We start from the raw sequence: 20,706 nt of genomic DNA, 5'->3' as shown, positions 1-20,706 counted from the left end.
TTTATGAAACACAGCTTGAGTTACATGTCCATCAGGGACTGGGAGACTAGGCAGGTCTGCTTCAGGTGGTTATTCAGCTGATTACTTCTGCTGCAGACTTGTTAAAGGAACTTTAGAAAATCTTTGCCCTAGACAACCTTTGTAGAAAGAAGCAATCATTATTTTCTCCTTTCAAAATCTGGACACCAAAAATAAGAACTGATAGTTTCAGAGAGCAGATGCTTCTAGAATTCATTGGTGCTAGACTTGGTTTTTTGTTGTGTGGTGAAAGTTAGTTTCTGGATTTTATTTTTTTATTTGTGTGCTCATTCTAGCCTTTTGTTCTTTGGTCCTAAAATATTTTTTTAAATTGTATTTATTTATTTAAGATCTAGATGCACTGACATAACTGGTCCTTTGATCTGTTTATATGTTTATGGGGAGAAAGGGGAGCTGCTGTTGGTTGAAATATTCTAGTGATATCTAATGATGAGGAACAGCTGGGCTAGGTGGGCTGCATGGAAAGTGTCTGGGAATGTGAGCATCAAGGAAGACAATTTTATATAGAAAACTGGTACAGCTTTCTCCCTAGACCCAGTGTCCTGGTTTTAGCTGGGATAGAGTTAATTGTCTTCCTAGTAGCTGGTATAGTGCTATGTTTTTGAGTTTGGTATGAGAAGAATGTTGATAACACTGATGTTTTCAGTTGTTGCTAAGTAATGTTCAGTCTAAAGTCAATGATTTTTCAGCTTCTCATGCTCATCTGGCAAGAAGGCTGGAGGGGCACAAGAAGTTGGGAGGGGACACAGCCAGGGCATGATTTCTGTTATTTTTCACACCTCAGTCATCCTGTGGGTCTGTGTCTTCTGTGTGTTTGTCTGCTGTTACATGCTTAGATTTTGAGCTTCCACAAGTAACACCTATTCGACCAGCCTGACAATTCCGAATTCATTTTTTTTAAAAGTAGTAACACTACTGCTATGAGGTAGTCTGCATGGTAATGATTTGTGAAATTGCTTATACTTTCTAAATTAACAATGATGATGAATTCAGGCTGGAATCTAAGGAAAATGATGTGAAGCAGAGAAAATGCCTATCTTTCTGGAAATCCATGTGGTACGCAGACTCTGATTAGAAGGAGTAACCTGACAACTAAAAAGCAATATCCAGACAAAAAGGAGAAACATCTTTATTTCCTCAGCAGTGAGACCTGCACCAAAATAAAATATATCTGTTCTTGGGTATTAGAAGTCTGCCGGGCAAAATGTGCACTAAGAACTCAATATCTAAACTTGTCTCTGAACTCAGCTTCCAGGTTTTCTGACTCCTGAAGCCACAGAATGAATACAAAGCAGCAGCTTAATCTTCTTGTACCTCTCCGAAGTTATTTTTATCTTTGCAAATATTCTTCATATTCCTGGTTCACCCCAGGCACGCTGAAGTATGAGAGACACTACTCGCTGTACAGAAACGCGCTAATACTTCTGTTCATGGTCCAGACTGCCTGCTGCTGAACACAGCACGCCAGAGCAGATTTCCACCAGGTCACAGTATGATTGTGCGCCTTCCCGCAGTGCTCCTCTTTGTTTATTGCACACACATCCATTCTCTTTGAGAATACACGTACGCTCTTTTGGTAACATTTGGTTCTCACCTCCACAACCGCTTCATTGCGGGTTGGCTGCAGTCAGTAAGGCCGAGAGGACCATAGGGACTAAAGAAGAGAAAAGGGGGGAGATGTAAGCAACAACTCTGTTGGCTGGAGGCGTTGGGAGGGAGCGGAGGGGAGCCTGAAGCTCCACACAACACTTGGCGCAGGAGGAGAGTTCATGGGAAGGGCCCCTCGCGGCCCTCTGCAGCACAGGAGGACTGCCAAGTTGTGAAACGGCTCACGTGCCTTGTCTGTGCACAGGCAGAGAGCTTCCCCGGGAGAGGAGAGCTGCCTGCCTCTGCTCTTCGGGGAACGAACTGACCCGTGGCGGCTTCTTCCCGTCTCCAAAGCCTCTTTCGAGCCTTGCCCAGGGCTGCTGCTCCTTCTCAAAGGAATTTCAGTCCGCGCGAAGTTCCTAAAATAACTCGAGTATTTCCGAACTCCGCTTCTTGCAATCGTGCACGCTGCAAGAGCGGGTTTCTCTGCGTTAGCGCCATCGGGCAGCGGCGTACTCGCTCTCTGCCCGCCCCAGGTGCACGTTACAACTCGCTAGGGCAGCCCGAGGCGTCGCCCGCCCCTGCCGCCCACCCCCGCTGGCAGCGCAGAGGCCCTGCCGCCGCGGCCTTCCCCCGCGCTCCGGGGCCGGGCAGCAGCTGTGCGCCCGGCTGCCGGCGGTCACCCCGCCGGGAAGGGGGGGGGGGAGCAGCACCCCGGCCCGCTCGGCGCGCGTCGTCACCCGTCACGCAAGGGGGAGGCGGCGTGCCCTGCCGCGGTGCGCACCTGGGGGGATGCGGGGGTGTCGTGCTCTCCGCCCCGCCGGCGGCAGCAGCACAACGGACAGCGGCCGCGCGGCCCCGCCCCAACCCACGCGCCCGCCGTGGGACGAGGTCGGCGCGCGTGCGCCTGCCGCGGGGTTGGCGGCTGGAGGCGGGCGGGGAGGGTGCGGAGGGGAAGGTGTGCGTGCGCCGCTACCCGCCCGCCCTCGCGCTGAGATAACGGTCTCCCGTCACGGCAGAGAGAGGAGCCAGACGGGCGGGTGCCGCCGCGGGGAGCCGCCTGCCTCACCCCCGCCTCCGCCCGCTGCCCGGCCGGGCCCCCCGCCCTCCCCCGGGCACAGCCCATCGGGGGCGAGGGCGCCGCGCTGACCCCCCCGGCCGGCCGCCCCCCGCGCCGCCCCGGGGCGCTATGAGCCATGAAGCCGCCCGGCAGCATCTCCCTGCGGCAGCCTCGCTGCGGCCGCCGCTCCTCCTCTTCCTCCGCCGCCTGCCGCCCCACGCTCCTGCCGCTCCTCGGCCGCCTCGTCTCGCTGCTCCTGCTCCTCCATGGCGCCTCGTGCCCCCGGGCCCGCGCGGCTGCAGCGGCTGCCGGTGAGTATGACGGGTTGTGCGTGTGTGTGTGTGTGTTCGTGGGCGTGAGGTGTCTGCTGCTTCTCGGTCCCTGTCCTCCCCCGGCCCCCCTGCCTCCCCCCGGGTGATAAACCTCGATAACGTCTATTCCTCCTGAACGATTTCTTCCTCCGCCCCTTCCAGCTTTGTGTACGTGTCTGCTTCGGCGTGTAGAAAAATGGGGCTCAGAAAATGTTTTCTTGGCTTGCTTGCGTACAACAGTGAGAAATGTGAGGTTTCCCCCTCTGATCTTCTGAAGCCAGTGCTGCAGTATTTTAGAGGATGGTCTGTGTAGAAATACGCTGGTGAGGTATGCGACAAAAAAGGCTTAGGTGGTTTTTGTGTGTGTTAGGATGCATGTGTACGGGGATCTGACTGGGAAGCTAATCTGTTTGGGGTTGGATTTTTGTGTGTGCTTTTTGTTTATTTGCTTTTGATTGCATTTAGATGACATGTGGAGTGCTGAATATAATTGGTTTGTGCATCATGTTATTACCGTTATTGTTACATAGTTTGTTGATTGACTGTATCTTGAAATTTTAATGAGGAAGGATACAGGATTTCATCTGAAAAGCTGTCACCGAAGAAAAAGGCTCTTGTCAAAGTTAAAAGAGAGAGGTAGAAAACTTCTTCTGAATTCAGTTTGCCTTAGGAAAATGGGGAGTATTCTTAGACTTTTGTAGATGTATATTTCGTTTTCTCTGTGTGTGTGTCTCTAATAGAGAAGAGAACTTGGATATCAAAGAGGGTGTAGGCTACACAGCCATTAAGTTGGTTTTTTTTTTTCCTCTTGGAGGTTGAGAGGCATTAAAATATTTATAATCCGTGACTGCATATGAAAACGTATATGCATTTAAATAAATAATGTTATTTCTGAAACCATTTTATGTGTGAAAAATGAATCGGATCTAGCTCAATGAGTAAACTATCTTTTTGTTTGCTTGAGTGATTCGTAACATATTAGAATACTGCAAGCTAAATATGTAGCTCTTTTTATGGAAATAAACACATTCTGCCATCTAATTTATGGTTGGCATATCTTTCTTCCTCAGACCTGCATTGGAATGAAACGGCAGGCGGTATGGAGGGAGTAGTGGCAGATGAAGAGAATACATTTCAACAGAATAAAAGCAGTAGCAGTAAAAATAACAGCTACAGCAATGCAATCCAGAAAGAAATCACGCTGCCTTCAAGACTAATCTATTACATCAACAGAGACTCTGAAACCCCTTACCATATCCTGGATACTAGGGCAAGGCACCAGCAGAAACATGACAAGGTAGGGTAAAAAGAGGCTCATCTGCAGAATTTTCAAAATGGCAATACGTGATGTGGAACTGTGTGTGAATGTTATATTCGTTATAATGCTGCTGATGTAGATCTTGGAGACTTAATGGTGGTCCTTACCACCATTTTTAGGAATTAAAGGAGGACATGTAATTAAACAAGAATGTAATTTCCCTTGTGTTAATTTAAAAAATAATTATTTTGAATTTCAGGATGGTTCAGAAGCTGAACTGTAGATAAAACGAATAGGAATTATGCAAAGTTGACTTGTCTGAGCATCATAGATTTCGGTGTCTTGACTTATGGTATACTATCATCAACAAAATGCTTCTTCCAAAATAGCTCTAGACTGCAGAAATGTCTGCATAGGGAGTTTCTTTAGAATCCCGAACTTACAGCATGAGTTACTTGGCTTTGAGTGTATCATGGACTACCTAATAAATGCAGTATTGGTTTCCTGCCAGTGTATGACCAGTGAAGACCACTGTAAAGTGTTACCAGTTTTTGTCAAATAATACCTGCATTTTTCATTTTTAATGACAAGATCTAGTATTTAATTTTGTGTAGATGCAGATAGTAATTTTTTTTTTCTGAAATTGCATGGGATTGAACAAACTTTGGTTTTGTGAAATAACTTGATAAAGAAGTAAACCTATTCTAAACTGTATCACTTAAGAGGCACCCTTTAAAATCATTCCATCCTATTTTTATAAATTTTTATTTAAAAAATTAACTTCTTCCCTCAGGTTAAAATGGTGAAGTGAAGGTAAAGATAGTTTGTATAGGAAGAGATTGCCATGGTAGAGACAGAGAGAAGAGAGACAGCAAAGCAGATCAGTGTGTATGATACTACTGAAGGACTTAGCTATAATGGCATTCCTACCTATTGAATTGCATTTCTTTTGAAATTTTAGAAAGTGAATTTATTATGCATTATATGTGCTTTTGTTGATATTGACTGTGTGCCATTTCAGATGTGGAATTAGTATGGAGGGACTGCATAATCTTTGAAAAAAGGATGAGATAGTTGTATAGTTTTGATGTTTTAACAGGAAGAAAGGTTGCTTCCTAGCTTATTGAACTTGGATGCCAGGATGTGCCTTTGGATGCATCTGAATACACCAATATATTATGGATGGCACAGAAAAACTGTTCAATTGTTGGAAACCAGGGCTACTGAAGAGAATGCTACATTCAGAACTAATACCCCTTTAAAGTGAGACCGCTCTTTAAAGAAACTTAAACACTAGGGACGTTCTGTTCTCCTCTTTGGAAGAGGGGTGTGGGAAGAAAGGGATTTGCAAGTGCTTGCAGACCTGCCTTTGGGAATAGTGCTTCTTCCATGTTTCTACATGAGTTTTTCCTTGGGAATCCACAGAGGAGAATGTCCGCCAATCTCTTTACTTACCCAGCATTGCCCACGAGAACATTGCTGCTGTTGCCTATCTTTCCTATGCCCCACCTTATATCTACCTGTTGGGGTAAAGCTCTGCAGAAATCAGTGCTGACAGAATTGGTATTGATTTCCTTGGGTATGCTTGCTGCTGAGTATTGTGTAAAGTGGATCTCCTTTCTACTCACTGTGTCCCTTTTAAATGTAGGGAATGCTAACGCTGCAGTTTTTGCCACAGAAGGGTTCTTTAAGCTTGGGGCTTCATGGAGAGTAACATTATCTTGACTTCATTCTTCTGGCATGAAACTTCTACTGCTTTGATCCATTTAATTGAAGGAAAGGGTTGATTATGTTACTTGTCTGGATTGATTTTTGCATGTCTTGCTTCCAGAGCACCATAGAGGCCTTTCCCCCCCCAGCTTGCATCTTGTGTCTTTCCTTGCATGAAGTCATTTCTTTGTCCTTCCATCTATTTTACCAATAACATAATAACAAATATTTTGGTTGTTTTGTTCTGTTTAACATTCACTATAATTGTCTCTGTAGAGCAATAACTTGGGGGGATGAGGGGGGAAGTCTGCCTAGGATGTAAAAGGAAAACAACCCATAAAGAAAACAGAATGCAGTTGGATTGTGAAAGACACATGAGGGATTTTGGTTTTGGTTTGGTTTTGTTTTGGGGGTTTTTTTGGGTGGGGGATTTTTTAGTACTGCTTTTATCCTTTCCCAGAATAAAAATAAATGCTGTATTGTAATAAGTCCTACTTGCAAGATTTTGCTGTCTCCCATATTGGTAATAAAAAGAAATAACCAAAATCATAGAATCATAGAATCATTTCGGTTGGAAAAGACCTTCAAGATCATTGAGTCCAACCATTAACCATGCCCCCTAAACCATGCCCTGAAGTACCCTGTCCACTCGCTTTTTGAATACCTCCAGGGATGGTGAATCAACCACTTCCCTGGGCAGCCCATTCCAATGTTTGACAACCCTCTCAGTAAAAAAATTTTTCCTAATATCTAACCTAAACATCCCTTGCCTCAACTTGAGGCCATTTCCTCTTGTCCTGTCTCCAGACACCTGACAGAAGAGACCAACACCCACCTCACTACAACCCCCTTTCAGGTAGTTGTAGAGAGCGATCAGGTCTCCCCTCGGCCACTTCTTTTCTAGACTGAACAACCCCAGATCCCTCAGCCGCTCCTCATAAGACTTGTGCTCAAGGCCCCTCACCAGCTTGGTTGCCCTTCTCTGGACACGCTCTAGCAGCTCAATGTCTTTCCTGTAGTGAGGGGCCCAAAACTGAACACAGTACTCAAGGAAAATACCTTTATAGTTGGGTGAAGAAAGAAATCTATATTTAGGATTGATTTTTAGCACGTGAAAACAGTAAAGACAAATATGATGACCTTATATACATACACAGTGGACAGTTCAGGAAGAAAAATACCTTTTTTTTTTTTCTTTTTTTACTGTTCTTGGAACCATACATCCTTTAACCTGTATTTTCTTGTCAGCCTTAATACACCATTTATAGGCATACGATGTGGATATACTCCCTAACTATGGATATTATTCAGTAGACTACTATTTCAGTAGTTCTTCGGAACTTCATTATAGTGGCCAGAAGAATACAAGCCATATGGGTAGTTTGTGGGATTAGGCCTGAATACCTCAGAAATGTTGAGTCACTATAAGGAGAGGGGAAGAGTAGAAGAAATTGTGTGCACATGGGAATAAAGAGGTAAAGCTAGAGAAATATGATTATGTAAAATGATTTAAAATATTTTTTTAAAGTCTCTTCTTAGAAGTAAGGGTCTGCAAACTTTTTCATGAAATATATGTAGAAATGAAGGGCTGAAGGAGAAAACAGTGTACCAGAGAATCAAAAATTTAAATAATAAATTGCTTTCTTAGCACTGATCCTCTTTATCCCCTTTTGAATTTGGTGAATTGCCATCATAACGAGATGGTGTATGTGATCTAAACTGTTAGTAGAACCTCTCTCATTCCTTCTTATTCCTCTAAGAGGCTTTTTCTCACTGTTGAATAAAAGGAATGTTCACCATAGTTTTGACTAAGTGGTCTGTCTCCAAGGTAGACAGAGTTCTAGTGTATAATCTGTTTTCTCTTTGTGTTCTAAAAAAAGCATATTTTAAATACTTGGTGCTTGAAAACTCTAAAATCTGTATACCTGTTTCCTCATAGTCAAATCAAGGCTAGCTGGTTTTGAGTTCTTCAGAAGTTATTTTTAGTGTGAAATGCTCAGAAATGAGCATCTGTTTATGAAAACACACTGAAGAAGCTCACAAGAATCCTTAAACTTGCTGAAGAGGTCTGAGTCATCTGTGTTCTGTGGCTCTGTCTTTCTAAACTTCTGCAGATGGAGGTAGCATTTTGAATGAACTGGTAATATCTTTATTGAACCTGATGACTGCTTTGATTCATTTTCGCAGACTGCATATACAAGATTGTTAGGACCTAGCGGGAAGACTGCATGGGACACAACTTGTCACAAAAGTCTAGGAGCAAGTCTTTATGGTGGCCAGCAGAGGGAAAAATCTCCCAACACAGGATGTGATCTCAAGATAATAGGATTGCCAGAGAAACACAGCTCAGCGCAACCTTACCAAACTTTGAGTGGAAAATAGCTTGAACTAGGTGCATATGAAGGAAGACTGTATCTGCTGGATGGTTGCTAACTGTTTTTAGATCACTGAATCATAAATTCTCAGAAGTTGTAAAGAAGCAATGTCTTCATGCATAATTCTAAGCTGTTAGTGTAATTTTGGGGAGGAGGCAGGTGTTAAGAAACCTGTTTTGCAGACCCTAATGACTGAAGAAAAAAAAAAGTGTGATAGTAGTTTTAACTGAAGACAGTTCCGCTCCCCCCCCCCCCAAAAAAAATTAGTTTTGAACTATTTTTCTTGGGGTGAAAACTCCAGGTGCTTCTGTTCAGCTCAGCTGTTTGTCATATAAAGATAATACTCCTGCCAGGCTGAATGTTATGTTTTCTGCAATGTTGCCCTGCTTTAAAGGTTGAGATACAGTGCTCTCTCAGTCCTTTATGCAACTTTGGTATGTAGTGTATGAAAGTGGAGAGGGAAAGCATCTTTAAGATGAAAAGAAAACAACTGTATCACAGCCATTGCAAAGGGGGTGGTATTGAAGAAAAAGCAGGCCTGTTTTGTAAAAGATGAAAGATCATGGTTAATAATCTCTCAAGAGGTGACATCATGTGAATTCTTACTAAAATCCAGATTAAAATCCTATGCATTAATTACTGTCTTCCCTTCCCTTGCCTGTCTTAGGCCAGGTCTTCACTTTTAATCCCTGTGTAATGAAAACAGATCAAAATAATGAATGAACTTCATGTGTCTTATGTGTATGAGTTTAAGACTATTGGAGAATCTTTGTAGTATTTCAGCTGGCTTTGCATTTTTTTTCAGAATTTTCTGTGGAGCAGCTTCAATTTATACTACTTGCAAATGGATGATTTTGTGTACTTTTTTTTTCTATTCTATATTGAATTTATATTAATGCAAAAGGCTTATCTGGACTCTGTGTCTTTAGTAGTTACTTAAAGGAGGGTTCAAATTGGTCTTCCTGTCTTTGGTTTCTGGGAGTAGAAGGCCATCTGCCTTATGCCAGCTTCTCATCGAGTAGATCTACATCTTGGTTTCCTAGCTGAAATGTGGGTCATGATACTTCTAAAACTTTGTAAATCCCCCCCCCCCCCCCCTTTTTTTTTTTAATATATTTCTGGGTCCTCTCATGAGCTTCAAGCAATAACCTACAAAAGGTTTCAGTTCCTGAGTGTTAGGTAATGCAACACTTGCACTTGTTAGGCCTTGTTCTGAAATAAAAAAAAAAATGAAGTTTATAGGTTTTCTAGCATTTTTGGAAAGCTGGGTACTGCAGGAAAGTGGTCCAAGATATGGATGCACTACTTTGTAGAATCTTATGAACAAAACCCTGAGAGGGATATGATTTTAGAGGCCAGTGTCACTACAGACGGGTATCTAAGTATTGTCATGTTGGGAGAGCATCGTGGGTTCTGGTCTCTGGGGTTAAAAGAGCAACACTAGGATTGCTTTCAGTGTAGGCCTGAGCCTTTGTTCACATGCCGACAACCATTCTTCCAAAGAACAGCCTTCAAGGCTTGAGGTTCAATTGCGTCAAAGTAACCTCTCTATTGTTAATCGTTAAAGACCAGAAACAAATCAACAGGAACTTCTCTGAAATCCCGTATGTTTTAAGCATGAGTTTTTACATGCTGCTGTGACACTTATGTATGCTGTTTCGGTATGAATTGCTTTATTTCCAATGAATTGTGGAAGGTTATCTTGGCATATGTGCCATATAGTAGATGTTTTCCAAACACTAAAGAAGGATGGCTTCTGTATGAAGTCTGAGGACATGCAAACAAGCTAAAAAAAGAGTGAGGAACTACTATATAGTAAGTCACATTGATTTGTGACAAAACTTGTACTATTAATAGAATGAAGGTCTAGATCAAAAAATGTTTTAATGGTGTAAAATCCGTCTAAATCTGACTTAGATTTCTAGTTCTGAAATGGGACTGATGAAACTCCTTGCTCAGCTACTGTAATGAGAGAGGCAGCATTTGGCCATTATTTTAAGTCAGCAGAACTATATGCAAAAATAGATTTCTAAAAGCAGTGAGCTTGTTGTTTGAGATCATATCTGTATGAATATAGCAAAAGACCCATAGGTACTATCAGTCAGTTAAATAATGCTGTTACTTTTGTTTAAAGACTTGTGACAGAACTTAGTATTTTTGAAGGGATAACACATTATTGCACTTGGCATAGTTTTACTGTGATGAAAGTAAAACCAATATAGTACTTTACTTTTGGTGATGATGGTTGTAAAATTCCTGAAAGTCTGGAAAAAGTGAATTATGGACCAATGATGCTGAAGTGCAATAATGAAAACAATGAAAGCGTTCAAGTTGTGACATGGATCAGTAGAACTGTGATTCCAGTTACAGCCCTCTAGTCCGTTTTTATCTTGAAACTTACAGTAAGCTAATAACTGATTTGAAGGAAACCGGAATTCTTTATGTATATGGATTTTTAGCTTGGAAAAAACCCTGAGAGCTACTGTTTTGCACAAGCAGCTGCAGCACTCTTAGAATGTCCCTAGTATGAAGAATCTCTTATTACAGTGACTATGCTAGTAATCTGAGCTTCCAGAACAGTGAAAAAAGATTTTTTTCTTTTTTTCCCCCCTCCCTCTAAAATTTGGGTTTGGGGGCAGGAAAAATTTTAAACTCAGATCTTCCTTCAACCCGCTCCTCTATTTCTGCAGCAGACTTACTGATGATATAAACTTTATGTAATTTTGCAGCTTTGCTGTTGGGGTAGCTTATAGCTGTCAAAGTGGGAACCTCTCTGCAGAGGTTTTTAGATAATAAACAAACATGTACAAAGGAACTTGGTCTCCTGTTTATGTAAGTAAAGAATACTCATGCAGATGTGAACATAGGCATGTAGCAAGTGGTACAAGAAGGTGATGTTTAATATTTTTCCCATGAAAAGACATGGTAAGATATCTAGCCCATATATGTTCTTCAAAATGTATACTAATCTACATTATGTTCTTGTTTGCATTTATATTTCTATGCCAATCAGAAGAACACTGTATTTCAGATTATACTTCAGGCATTGTATTACACAGTAGCAGATAAGAGAATACTGTGACATGATAAGAATTCCACAGGTACTCTTCTGAAATACTTCCTCCCATCATGGTGATATATGATGGTTGTAACAGCTAAAACACCTGGTGACTCCTTTCAGGATTAAATACTTCATTCTCATTACCTTCACTTGATTTCTAGCTTATGGCTTTCATGGGTGGTTATCTGTTATTAAACTGGCTTAACAAAACCTGTATTCTGCTGCAGTGTGGTGTATCATGTTCACCTGAATTCAAAATGGTGTTTTTGCTAAACTCCAGGGATTTAAAATCCAGTAACCAGTGGTTTGAGCTGAGTTTGGTGGAGAACATGCCCTACTGCAGGGTAGCAAATCAGTGTCAGCTGCTTTGCAGCACTTGCTTATGTGTACAGGCTGCATCTGTTAAGTGAGGCACAGCAATAGATAGCAAGTGGTCTTTTTATATACAGAAGCAATTGTTTTCAGAAATAGCAATGATATTATATCTAATCCTACAAGACAAACTTTTTCTTATGATATTGTAGAAAAGTTAATTTAAATAATTTTAAATTGCAGAAGGATAAAGAATACATGGTTGATGGCTTAGAAACTTAAAGGATGATACGTGTGTATCATTGAATGGACTTGATAGGACAAAAGAATGGCTGTAGCAGATCAGAGTAGACGTCCATCTAGCTGTCCCTGAGAGCAATCAGTAGCAGATGCCTAGGGTGGAATATAGGAGAATAACAGTCATGGGGTGCTACTTCCTAGACTGGTCTCCCAGACTCCAGCAAATTGTGGCTCAGGATCTTCTGGGAACCAGAACTTGTCTTCTGGATTTAATAGCCCTTGATGGGAATTCCTGATCTTGAGGTTATCCAGGGTTTTTTTAATACATGTATATTTTTAGTATCTGTGATGTCTTGTGCTGAACTTTCAGGTTTTTGGCTTGTTTCAGTATACCGTGATTGCTTTTGAAGTGTGTTTTATTATTCCAGGTGGTATGTCATCCTCCACACTTAAGCATTTTCTTCATCAGTTAAGTAGCTTGCTTGAATCTTCTTGAAAGGAGAGAGATTCAAGAGTTTGGCTTATTTAGTTGGTTTGGAATTGGCAGTCAGAAGAATAGTAGGGACAAAAAATTTGAAGTGGGAAACAAAATACTTGGGTATCTCTCTTGCAGGTGATTAGCTTTGATGCTGCTCTTGTTCTAAATAGTGTTTCAAAGAATACACATTTTAAGTAATGTGTAGTCTGTTAGGAGGAGTGGAAGAAATGCTGCACTTGTATCAAACTGAAAAGAAAGAGTGCATTTTTATTTCTAAACTAAGCGTGGAAAAAGTATATGGTCCCTTTTGATGTTACTTTTTTTCTCAACTTGGCTAAGTACAGCGTTTGGGATCACTGGTAGTTAGTATTGTTTCTAAAACAACTTGTAAACATTAATTATATACTACACTGAGTAAATCCTGATTGAGCAGCCGCTCTTTGCCATGTTAAGTATGTCAGGAATGTTATGTCATAGATCGGTAAATGATAGTCTTATCTTAAAGGAAAGACTCAATCTTCATGGTTTGTATGTAAAAATGCAGTATACTCAAAATTACCATGTTTATCTTTGAGCAGGAGATATTTTGATACTTCCAAGTACATAGTACATGCTCTTTTAAACTTTCCAGATAGTTAATAATCGTCATGTTTGTGGCATGTATATGAAGACACATAATTTTAGGTAAATGTTACACGTGGAGGAGACTCAAAGCAGTAGCTCCTGTAACTCTTAAGTGGAATCTTTGTGGGATAAAACTAATTGCAACTCTTTTCCTGCAACAATACATGTACATGTTGAAAACATGAGGTTTTTGTCAAACAGGTGCTTTTCAAGCACCTTGTGACACTTGTTCCTTGGTTTCACTGTGCAGAAAAAGTGGAGCAGGGGCTGAAAAGCCTCTCCTACTAGGCATGCATTTACACTGAGATTCTGTGCTTTTTTTTTTTTTTTAATATATATGCTTTCATCCTTGCAGATTCTCTCAGATTTTTTTCTTGATGGAGATTCTCTCCATTGAGTCATCTGTTTGTCTTTATACTCAAACTGTTTCACTCTGGTGATTCAGAGCAGCTGTAAACTGAGTTTGCCAGGCCAGTGTTATCAGCGAATTGGTGAACTGGTGAGACAACTGTTAATATTAATTTACCAAAAAATGTCACAGAGAGAAAGCTTGATACTGGCTTGCTTCCATATTATTTTAGATATCACCTAGGAATACTATTTTTAAAATTCTTGTTTAAAGTTAGTGTATTTTTTAATAGGAAAAACCCCCAGGATTTAGGTAAGAGCTTGTTTAATGATACTAAAGATCTTTAAAATATTTTGTAACTACACACTTTTTATAAAGAAGCTTGACAACAAAGCTCTGTGACCCTGTTGAAAGAGAGATGATAATTCTGGGGGCAAAGAATGATTGACTAGCACAGGAAACATCACAGCTGATTTTAGTCACTATAGCAACTTTTAGAAATTTTTTAAAAAGTTATATTGAAGGGGTTTATGAAAGATGATGGGTAACTTTGCTGAGAAATAAGATGAAGATCAGTGCTGCTCTGTGTAGTGCAAGAATGGAAGAGGAACATAAAGAATTTATCCTTTGCTGAAAAATTTCCAAAGGAGAACAAAATTGTAGGCCTTGTGGGCTGTAAAGGCTAACTTTCATGTTAAGTTATGTCGTAAACTAGCTAGAACTATATAGTTTTTGTGACATACCTGAAGATTCATTGTGGTGTTTGATAAAAAAATGGTATTTTTGTCTTTTGATTAAAGGGCTTAGTCATAATATTCCAACTTCATGTAATTATTAATGCTGTATCAAATTAGTGTATAAGTAAGCATGATTTGATTAGACCATTATTGGGGAAGAGGTTCTATGAAATTCAGATCTAATCTTTTCCACCCTGCTGGAACAGTGTCTTCAAAAAAGAAATTCTTGGATCATCTTTTCTCCTTATTTTTCTAGAAAACAGATGAACATGTTTTAAATGCCTTTGGCTTCAGTTACAACAGTATAGAAAGAGTAAAGAATACAATTTATATAACTGAAAAAAATTGAATATCCTGAAAGTTAAAGTTAACTCCCTATGTGTGACAAGCTCATGTTGTTTTATTGTTGTTGTATGTTGAGCAGCATCAGTCTTCTGTGTGCTGGTTTGGCTACAATGCCAAGTAAAAAGTCTGTAGTTGTGAAAGGATTACTTTGAAGGAGTCTTTCATAACATATAATATAAGGCTTGCCATGATTTTATTATTTGAAGGCATGTATTACAAATGCTTTAATTATTTCAGGCCTTTTAAAGTGAATTAATGCAGTAACATAATTAAAAGAACAGTATACTACATTACTTATGCTTTTATCTATATATTGCCATAATCAGATGACTATATAACATTTATGTGAATCTTCTTTTTTCCTTTTTTTTTTCTTCTTGTTTTTGTGAGGAATGAGTGTGTATTTGAAAGCATGCTTTTCAGCTACCATTTTCCTCTCTCTCTTCCTTTACCCTCTAAAAAGGCATATCCTTTTGAATCAGAATTTGGTACAAGGGCAAAGCTTTTCATATGCCTATGAGATTCATGAAAATAAGCGTGTTTTCCATAACTTTGTTTTTCACAGGTGTTTGTCACATATTTGTTGCATATAAAGCTCAGTGATTCTTCTGACAACTTTGAATGTTCTGCAAAACTGTGTAGTACTGCTGTGTGTTCATGTTTACAGGCTGTACATCTGGCCCAGGCAAGTTTCCAGATTGAGGCCTTTGGCTCCAAATTCATCCTTGACCTCACACTGAATAAGTAAGTGCACAATTTGAGGTTTGTTTCTTTCCTGCTCTTATTGTCTTTAACTTATGGTACAAGGTCAGGGCATGTGAAATCCCAAGATCTGTAGAAAAATATGCTGTTATCTAAGTTTATTAATACAAAATAACATCTAGCCTTTTTTAAGCAAGGTAACTGTTATCCTTGCTGATGCCCATAACACACATACCTTTAAAATTTTATAATTCATCATGAAATAAATGATGATAGAGAGATTCCAGTACCAGTAGTGCTTGAAAGGTGTGGATTTTCTTGTGCATTTTTTTTTACTTATTGATGAACTGTCATGCAGATGTTGTTTTAGTTGCTCAAGTTGATGTGTAGGAATATTGTAAATACTTGTATGAATGGCTCATCTTTAATGATCTGGAAAACATGCTGTTGTCGCTATAATCATGAAGTTCCTAATGAGGTGGGAATCCTAACAGTTTGGCTGTACTGAAAGGTGTGGCTAGAGTGTGTCTACCAGTAAGATAGACAATTTTACGTAATCATCAGGTCTAGAAGATCTGACTTGTAATACAGGTCAATGGCAGTTTAGTTGTTTGTATCACATCTATTTATATCCCCAGCTGAAGGTATGGAACTATGTTTTTCTAAAAATTGTAATGAAGTTTTTTTGCCACTGAAAGTTTACATTGAGAAAGTTTAAGAATAAGGTAGAAGTATAAAATCAGTACTAAATACTGGACCGGTAAGATTAGCTACCGTGTTGCTTAAAAATGTATTTATTTGCCCCTTCTGCTGCCCTTGAGCCTTTCAGCACACTTAAAGGAGAAACAAATTTACAGAAACAATTGCATACTGTTTTAAAAAAAACCAAAACGTGTTCCTCTGGTCTTGAGGTCCATATGAGGTCTTACTTTGGTCTTAACTGTCATGTAATGAAAGTTTTGTTAGGGAGAAAAATGCAAGCTTATTAAATCTAATAGCTTTTCAAAGCAGCAAGATATGGCTTTATAAAATTTGCTGAACTGTTATATTCACATATTTTGGTGCTTGGCTACTAGTTATCAGATGTTTTGCTGTAAAGGTGAACTGGTAACATTTTCCTTCATCCAGGCATGATTTTGAAGTTAGGCTGCTCTTGCAGTTCCATCTTTTAAAATGTGACACAAAGTCTTGAGTGGCTGGGAAAAGATGAGTTAATATGAAGGCAGGGAATGGCACACAGAATGGAAGGAGAAAGAAAGCTTGAAGATAACTGGGTGTTCTCTAGCCTCTGGAAGAACTATAGTGCAAGACTACAGTGTTTTAGGAGAGTTGGAGCTGGACCCATGCAAAGTAATTTCCAGTGGGGTAATCATGACATTTGTGAAGGGAACCTATATCTAGTGGCCTCTAAGCTACAGGGAATTTCTCCTCTTGGTCTGCTTGCCACTGTTCCTGTTTGCATGTCCAGCCAGTAGCGAGACTGAGCAGATTCCCAAGATGGCACTAAACATAGGGTATGGCTGGTCACACAGATCATCACAGAGAAAAAACATTGCCTTTACTGGCACCATGTATAAACACGAACAGCACTCAGGTGAACAAGAATACAAACAGCCTGATAAAGTTCTTCTCCAGCTGATGGGAACTGGAAGCTTGCTAGTGAAATGCACACACCAGCCCTCTCCTGATTCACAAACATGCCCACATTCAGACTCAAATGTTAACACAGGCTTTAAGTTGATCAAACATTCACGTCTAGGCCTGAGGTCTCTTACTTTGTCACTGGCTTAGACCTTAGGTCTTTCTAGATACAGGTCTTCTCATAGTTGTTGACTGACTCTGAAGTTTGCTTGCACATCACACCTATGCAGAATAGAGAGCAAAGTTACTCAGAAGATATGGGTAGGACTCAATAAAAACAGAGGCCAGACTGTAGTGATCAGGTGCGGGGCTGGGCCAAACAAATACTGACTTGCAGCTTACACTAATGACTCCTTTTTATGCCACTTCCTCTCCATTTTCCCACACTTGTTCTCCTGATTCACCTTCCCTACCTCTGGCGCTTCCCCTGGACATCTCACAAAAATGTTTGCACATTTCCACAAGCCCCTGCAGACATCCTGTAATAAGTTTTTTCTTTCCCAGGACACCCATGATGACATTGTTTACCACTTCTTATCTGTTCTAAAGTTCTGGTTGAATCTCTTCAAGGCCATGCCTGAGTGGCTCCTTCCATGGCCTGTCAGTCAGTGACCTAAGAGAGATAATTACAAAGACCAGAACTCTTTATCTTCTGTTCATTAGGGTTTGTGAGTCTGGGTGTTGGTTGCTTTTCCTGTCCTAGTCTCTTATGCTGAATGGCTGTTAACCAAATACCATCACAAACCGGATAGCCTTACATTCCCCACACACTTGCAGTGTTAACCATTGTCCAGCCCTGCTGTTTGTTGTTGCTTATTTATAACAACAAAGGGTCCATAAAGAAAGTAAATGTACATATTTTTTCCAACTGTGGTTCCTTTATCAGCAATCAAGAAATGCAATGTCTTTCACTTCAAAAAGAGAGAGGAAGATCACTTGCTGTGCACCTTATGCAAAGAAGTTCTGCTCTTGGGGTATTGAGAATTTTCTTACTGGCTATGTGTAAAGTGCAGGGTGTTCAGGTGCCTTATTGGTACCCCTACCATTTGCCTCTTTATACATCAGGTTTTCTCCTAGCTTCCTATGTGGCTTTTGACTCATAAATGTTTAACTCTTGATCTGGTTCTGCTCCAGAAAATAATGACTTCAAAAACCTGCCCTACTTCTTGACCTGACATAAGACTCTAAAACCGTAAGTCATAAAACTTGTAACATCTTAACTTGTAAATACCCGTAGACAATGATTTGAAAAAGACCCATTCAGTTACATTTATGTGCTCAGCAAAATGCTGCCTTTTGCTACTATGTTGGATTGCAATGAATTTTAGTTGGCATACTGGTATTACTAATGTCTGGTCAGAAGGAAAGGCAGAACAACAACAGGGCCACAGACTTGATCTGTTATGTGCTACTGGTATTACTAATGTCTGGTCAGAAGGAAAGGCAGAACAACAACAGGGCCACAGACTTGATCTGTTATGTGCTATTGGCCAAAATATTCCAGTTACATGTGGAATATGTATTCAAAATCTGGAATACCCTTGAATATGTTGAATATATATTTGTGTCAGTTACTCCAAGGTGAGTTAATGTCTGCTGCTCTGTGTGTGTGTTCTGGTTTTGTCCCTTTTTAAGGAAAGTTCTTTGAGTATATAAAGCTAAAATCAGAGGATTGTTGTTGCCTACAAAACGGGTTTTGGTTTTAAGTTTTCTTTACCTTTGTTGGAATCTGTGCGGTTGCCTACCTTCTATGTTCCAGCTGCTCTTTTTTTCACAGCAAGTATTATAACCAGGAGGTGAAGAAAATTGGATATTCACTTGCATTAATAACTGTCAAGATTTTGTAAGAAGAACACATGGCAATCTGAAAGTTTCTGGAGCACGTTAATATAAATTCTTACTTGACGTTTTCTATCTCGCTATAGTGCAAAAGCACAAACAGCTTGAAGGGAATATAAGCCCATCAAACCTCTTGAATCCAATGTGCAGAGACAATTCAAATGTAAGATTTGTATGGAGTTTGAATGGGTAATCAGCTTTTCAGTTGCACAAGGCCTACAGGTGTTAAAACAGATGAAATATAATTTGTTGTTCTAAAGGTCGTTGTTGGCAGCTTTTTCTGACAAGAAGACTCAAGAAAAAAGATTAGTTTTGAACTCTAACAAGGTGGGCTACTCTGAAGTTTCAGACATTTTGCCCCTCGTTACACTTAAATGTTTGACCAATTTCAGGCTGTCAGTGTGATGTAATTTATGACAAAGCATAATAACTGCAGATATGTGGATTATGGAAGTAATTTGATGCAAAAAATAATACTTTTTCTAATCTGTAATGGATTAAATAATGTTTTTAGTTAATGCTCTTACTACAAAAATGAAAGATTATAGGGTACTAGTGGGGTAACGATTAATCCCATTTGAAAAGTTAGACTTTTTATAATTCAGCTATGATTGCCCCAAATTGATAAATTTCCTATGCAACAAGTAACATGTACCATTGTCTTAAAACCCAATTTATATAAAAAGCCTTTAAAAGTGGTCATTAATTTCAGTAAATTCATATTTTTGTCCTCAATACTGTCAATTAATGGTTGTAACAATGTATTTGAGTAATCAATGATCCTAGGATATCTGAACAATTTCTTACTTTTTTCATTTATGTATTATATACACAATGTATATATACATAAATGTATAATATAAATTATATACATAAATATATATAATACACAAATGTCTGTAAGGTGCTAACAAATTACTTTTTAATGATCTGTTTTCCACCAATATGTAAAAGGCTTTTAAGCTGCTGTTCTTCTGTTGAAGGACAAGTATTTCTGCAGGTAACTTATGTCCTGTTTAAAGCTAGCAGTCTTTATGATTTGGTGTAGTACTGAAACACATCAGAGAGCAATACTACCAAAAGCTGTGAATTAAAAATGTCTACTTGCTATTTTTTTGAGTGATGAGGGAAGTTGGCTGTATTGTCTGGCAGTTTTCAGCTAATGGTCTAGCACCAGTCTCTAAATAAGGAGTCTCCTCCAGCACTGGGGGCTGGGACCATGCTAGAGCCTTCTCCCACTGGGACTGTGGTGTCTGAGGCCCATACAATGAGTGGGGAATTAGGTACCTGAGCTGGACAGAAACAGAAGGTAAAAAACAAAGACAAAAAACTTCTGTCCCTTCCTACTGAAAACTTCCCTCAAAATTTAGGATTCTGGGGGAAGGGGGAAAAAAAAAATCACCAAAACCAGCCTGAATTTTTCAGCTTTTCTTTCTTCTCCCTGTAGAAGTCTACCTTTCCAGGAAAATGGATTTTCTTTTCAATTAAGAGGTCATATGAAAAAAATCTGGCATCTTTGGCATGAACTGAGAAAAAGCCCCTACCATGTTTGACTGTAACATGACTTAAATATTTGAGACTTTAAAATATGACGACTATTGTGAGCAGTCAGTCTTTGAAGTGCAGCATTACAGCCAACATATTACAGCCAATTTTATCCATCAGTTTAAAGCTTATAATTGTGTAGTCTTTGTGTATGTTTCTGTAGGGCTGAATTTAACTTGAGAATAGTCCCAGCAGAGATTACATTGTTAGCATAATTTAAAAAACAGTGGGGCAGTAACTGGATTATTTGAGAATCTATTTGATTCTTGTTTTTTCTCAAAATTCTTTTTTAATGGAAATGGGAAAACTAGTCACAGTTTTCCAGAAAGAAAACTTCAAATATTTATAACATTTTCTTAAATGAAAGCTTAAACATTTAGGGTACTAAATGGATCCTATGAGACACACAAGCTGTGTAAATTAAATGTGATAATATGACTGTGGCAAGTTTAACTCTAGTCAGCTTTTTAAAATTTGTTACAGATAAGATGCA

General features: G+C 39.7%; 1 protein-coding gene across 10 annotated transcripts in view; it reads left to right on the top strand.

Moving 5' to 3' along the window:
* The first annotated feature begins 1,902 nt into the window (after positions 1-1,902).
* The window catches only part of ADAM23 (ADAM metallopeptidase domain 23), an 82,781-nt gene continuing 63,977 nt past the window's right edge, over positions 1,903-20,706 (top strand). For 4 of the 10 annotated variants that reach the window (XM_052791665.1, XM_052791666.1, XM_052791672.1 and 1 more), the window contains exons 1-3: positions 1,905-2,997; positions 4,068-4,294; positions 15,154-15,230. In XM_052791665.1, the coding sequence (XP_052647625.1) occupies positions 2,823-2,997; positions 4,068-4,294; positions 15,154-15,230 (479 nt within the window). In that variant the 5' untranslated portion in view covers positions 1,905-2,822. Of the gene's footprint in view, positions 2,998-3,182; positions 3,326-4,067; positions 4,295-15,153; positions 15,231-20,706 lie in introns of those variants that run through there. The other 6 variants (XM_052791670.1, XM_052791664.1, XM_052791669.1 and 3 more) reach the window with 4 other exon arrangements.

Source organism: Harpia harpyja, chromosome 7 (genome assembly GCF_026419915.1).
Source record: "Harpia harpyja isolate bHarHar1 chromosome 7, bHarHar1 primary haplotype, whole genome shotgun sequence".
NCBI classification, from domain to species: Eukaryota; Metazoa; Chordata; class Aves; order Accipitriformes; family Accipitridae; genus Harpia; species Harpia harpyja.
Note: the sequence above shows the minus strand (reverse complement) of the source record. Positions and strands in the feature narration are given on the sequence as shown.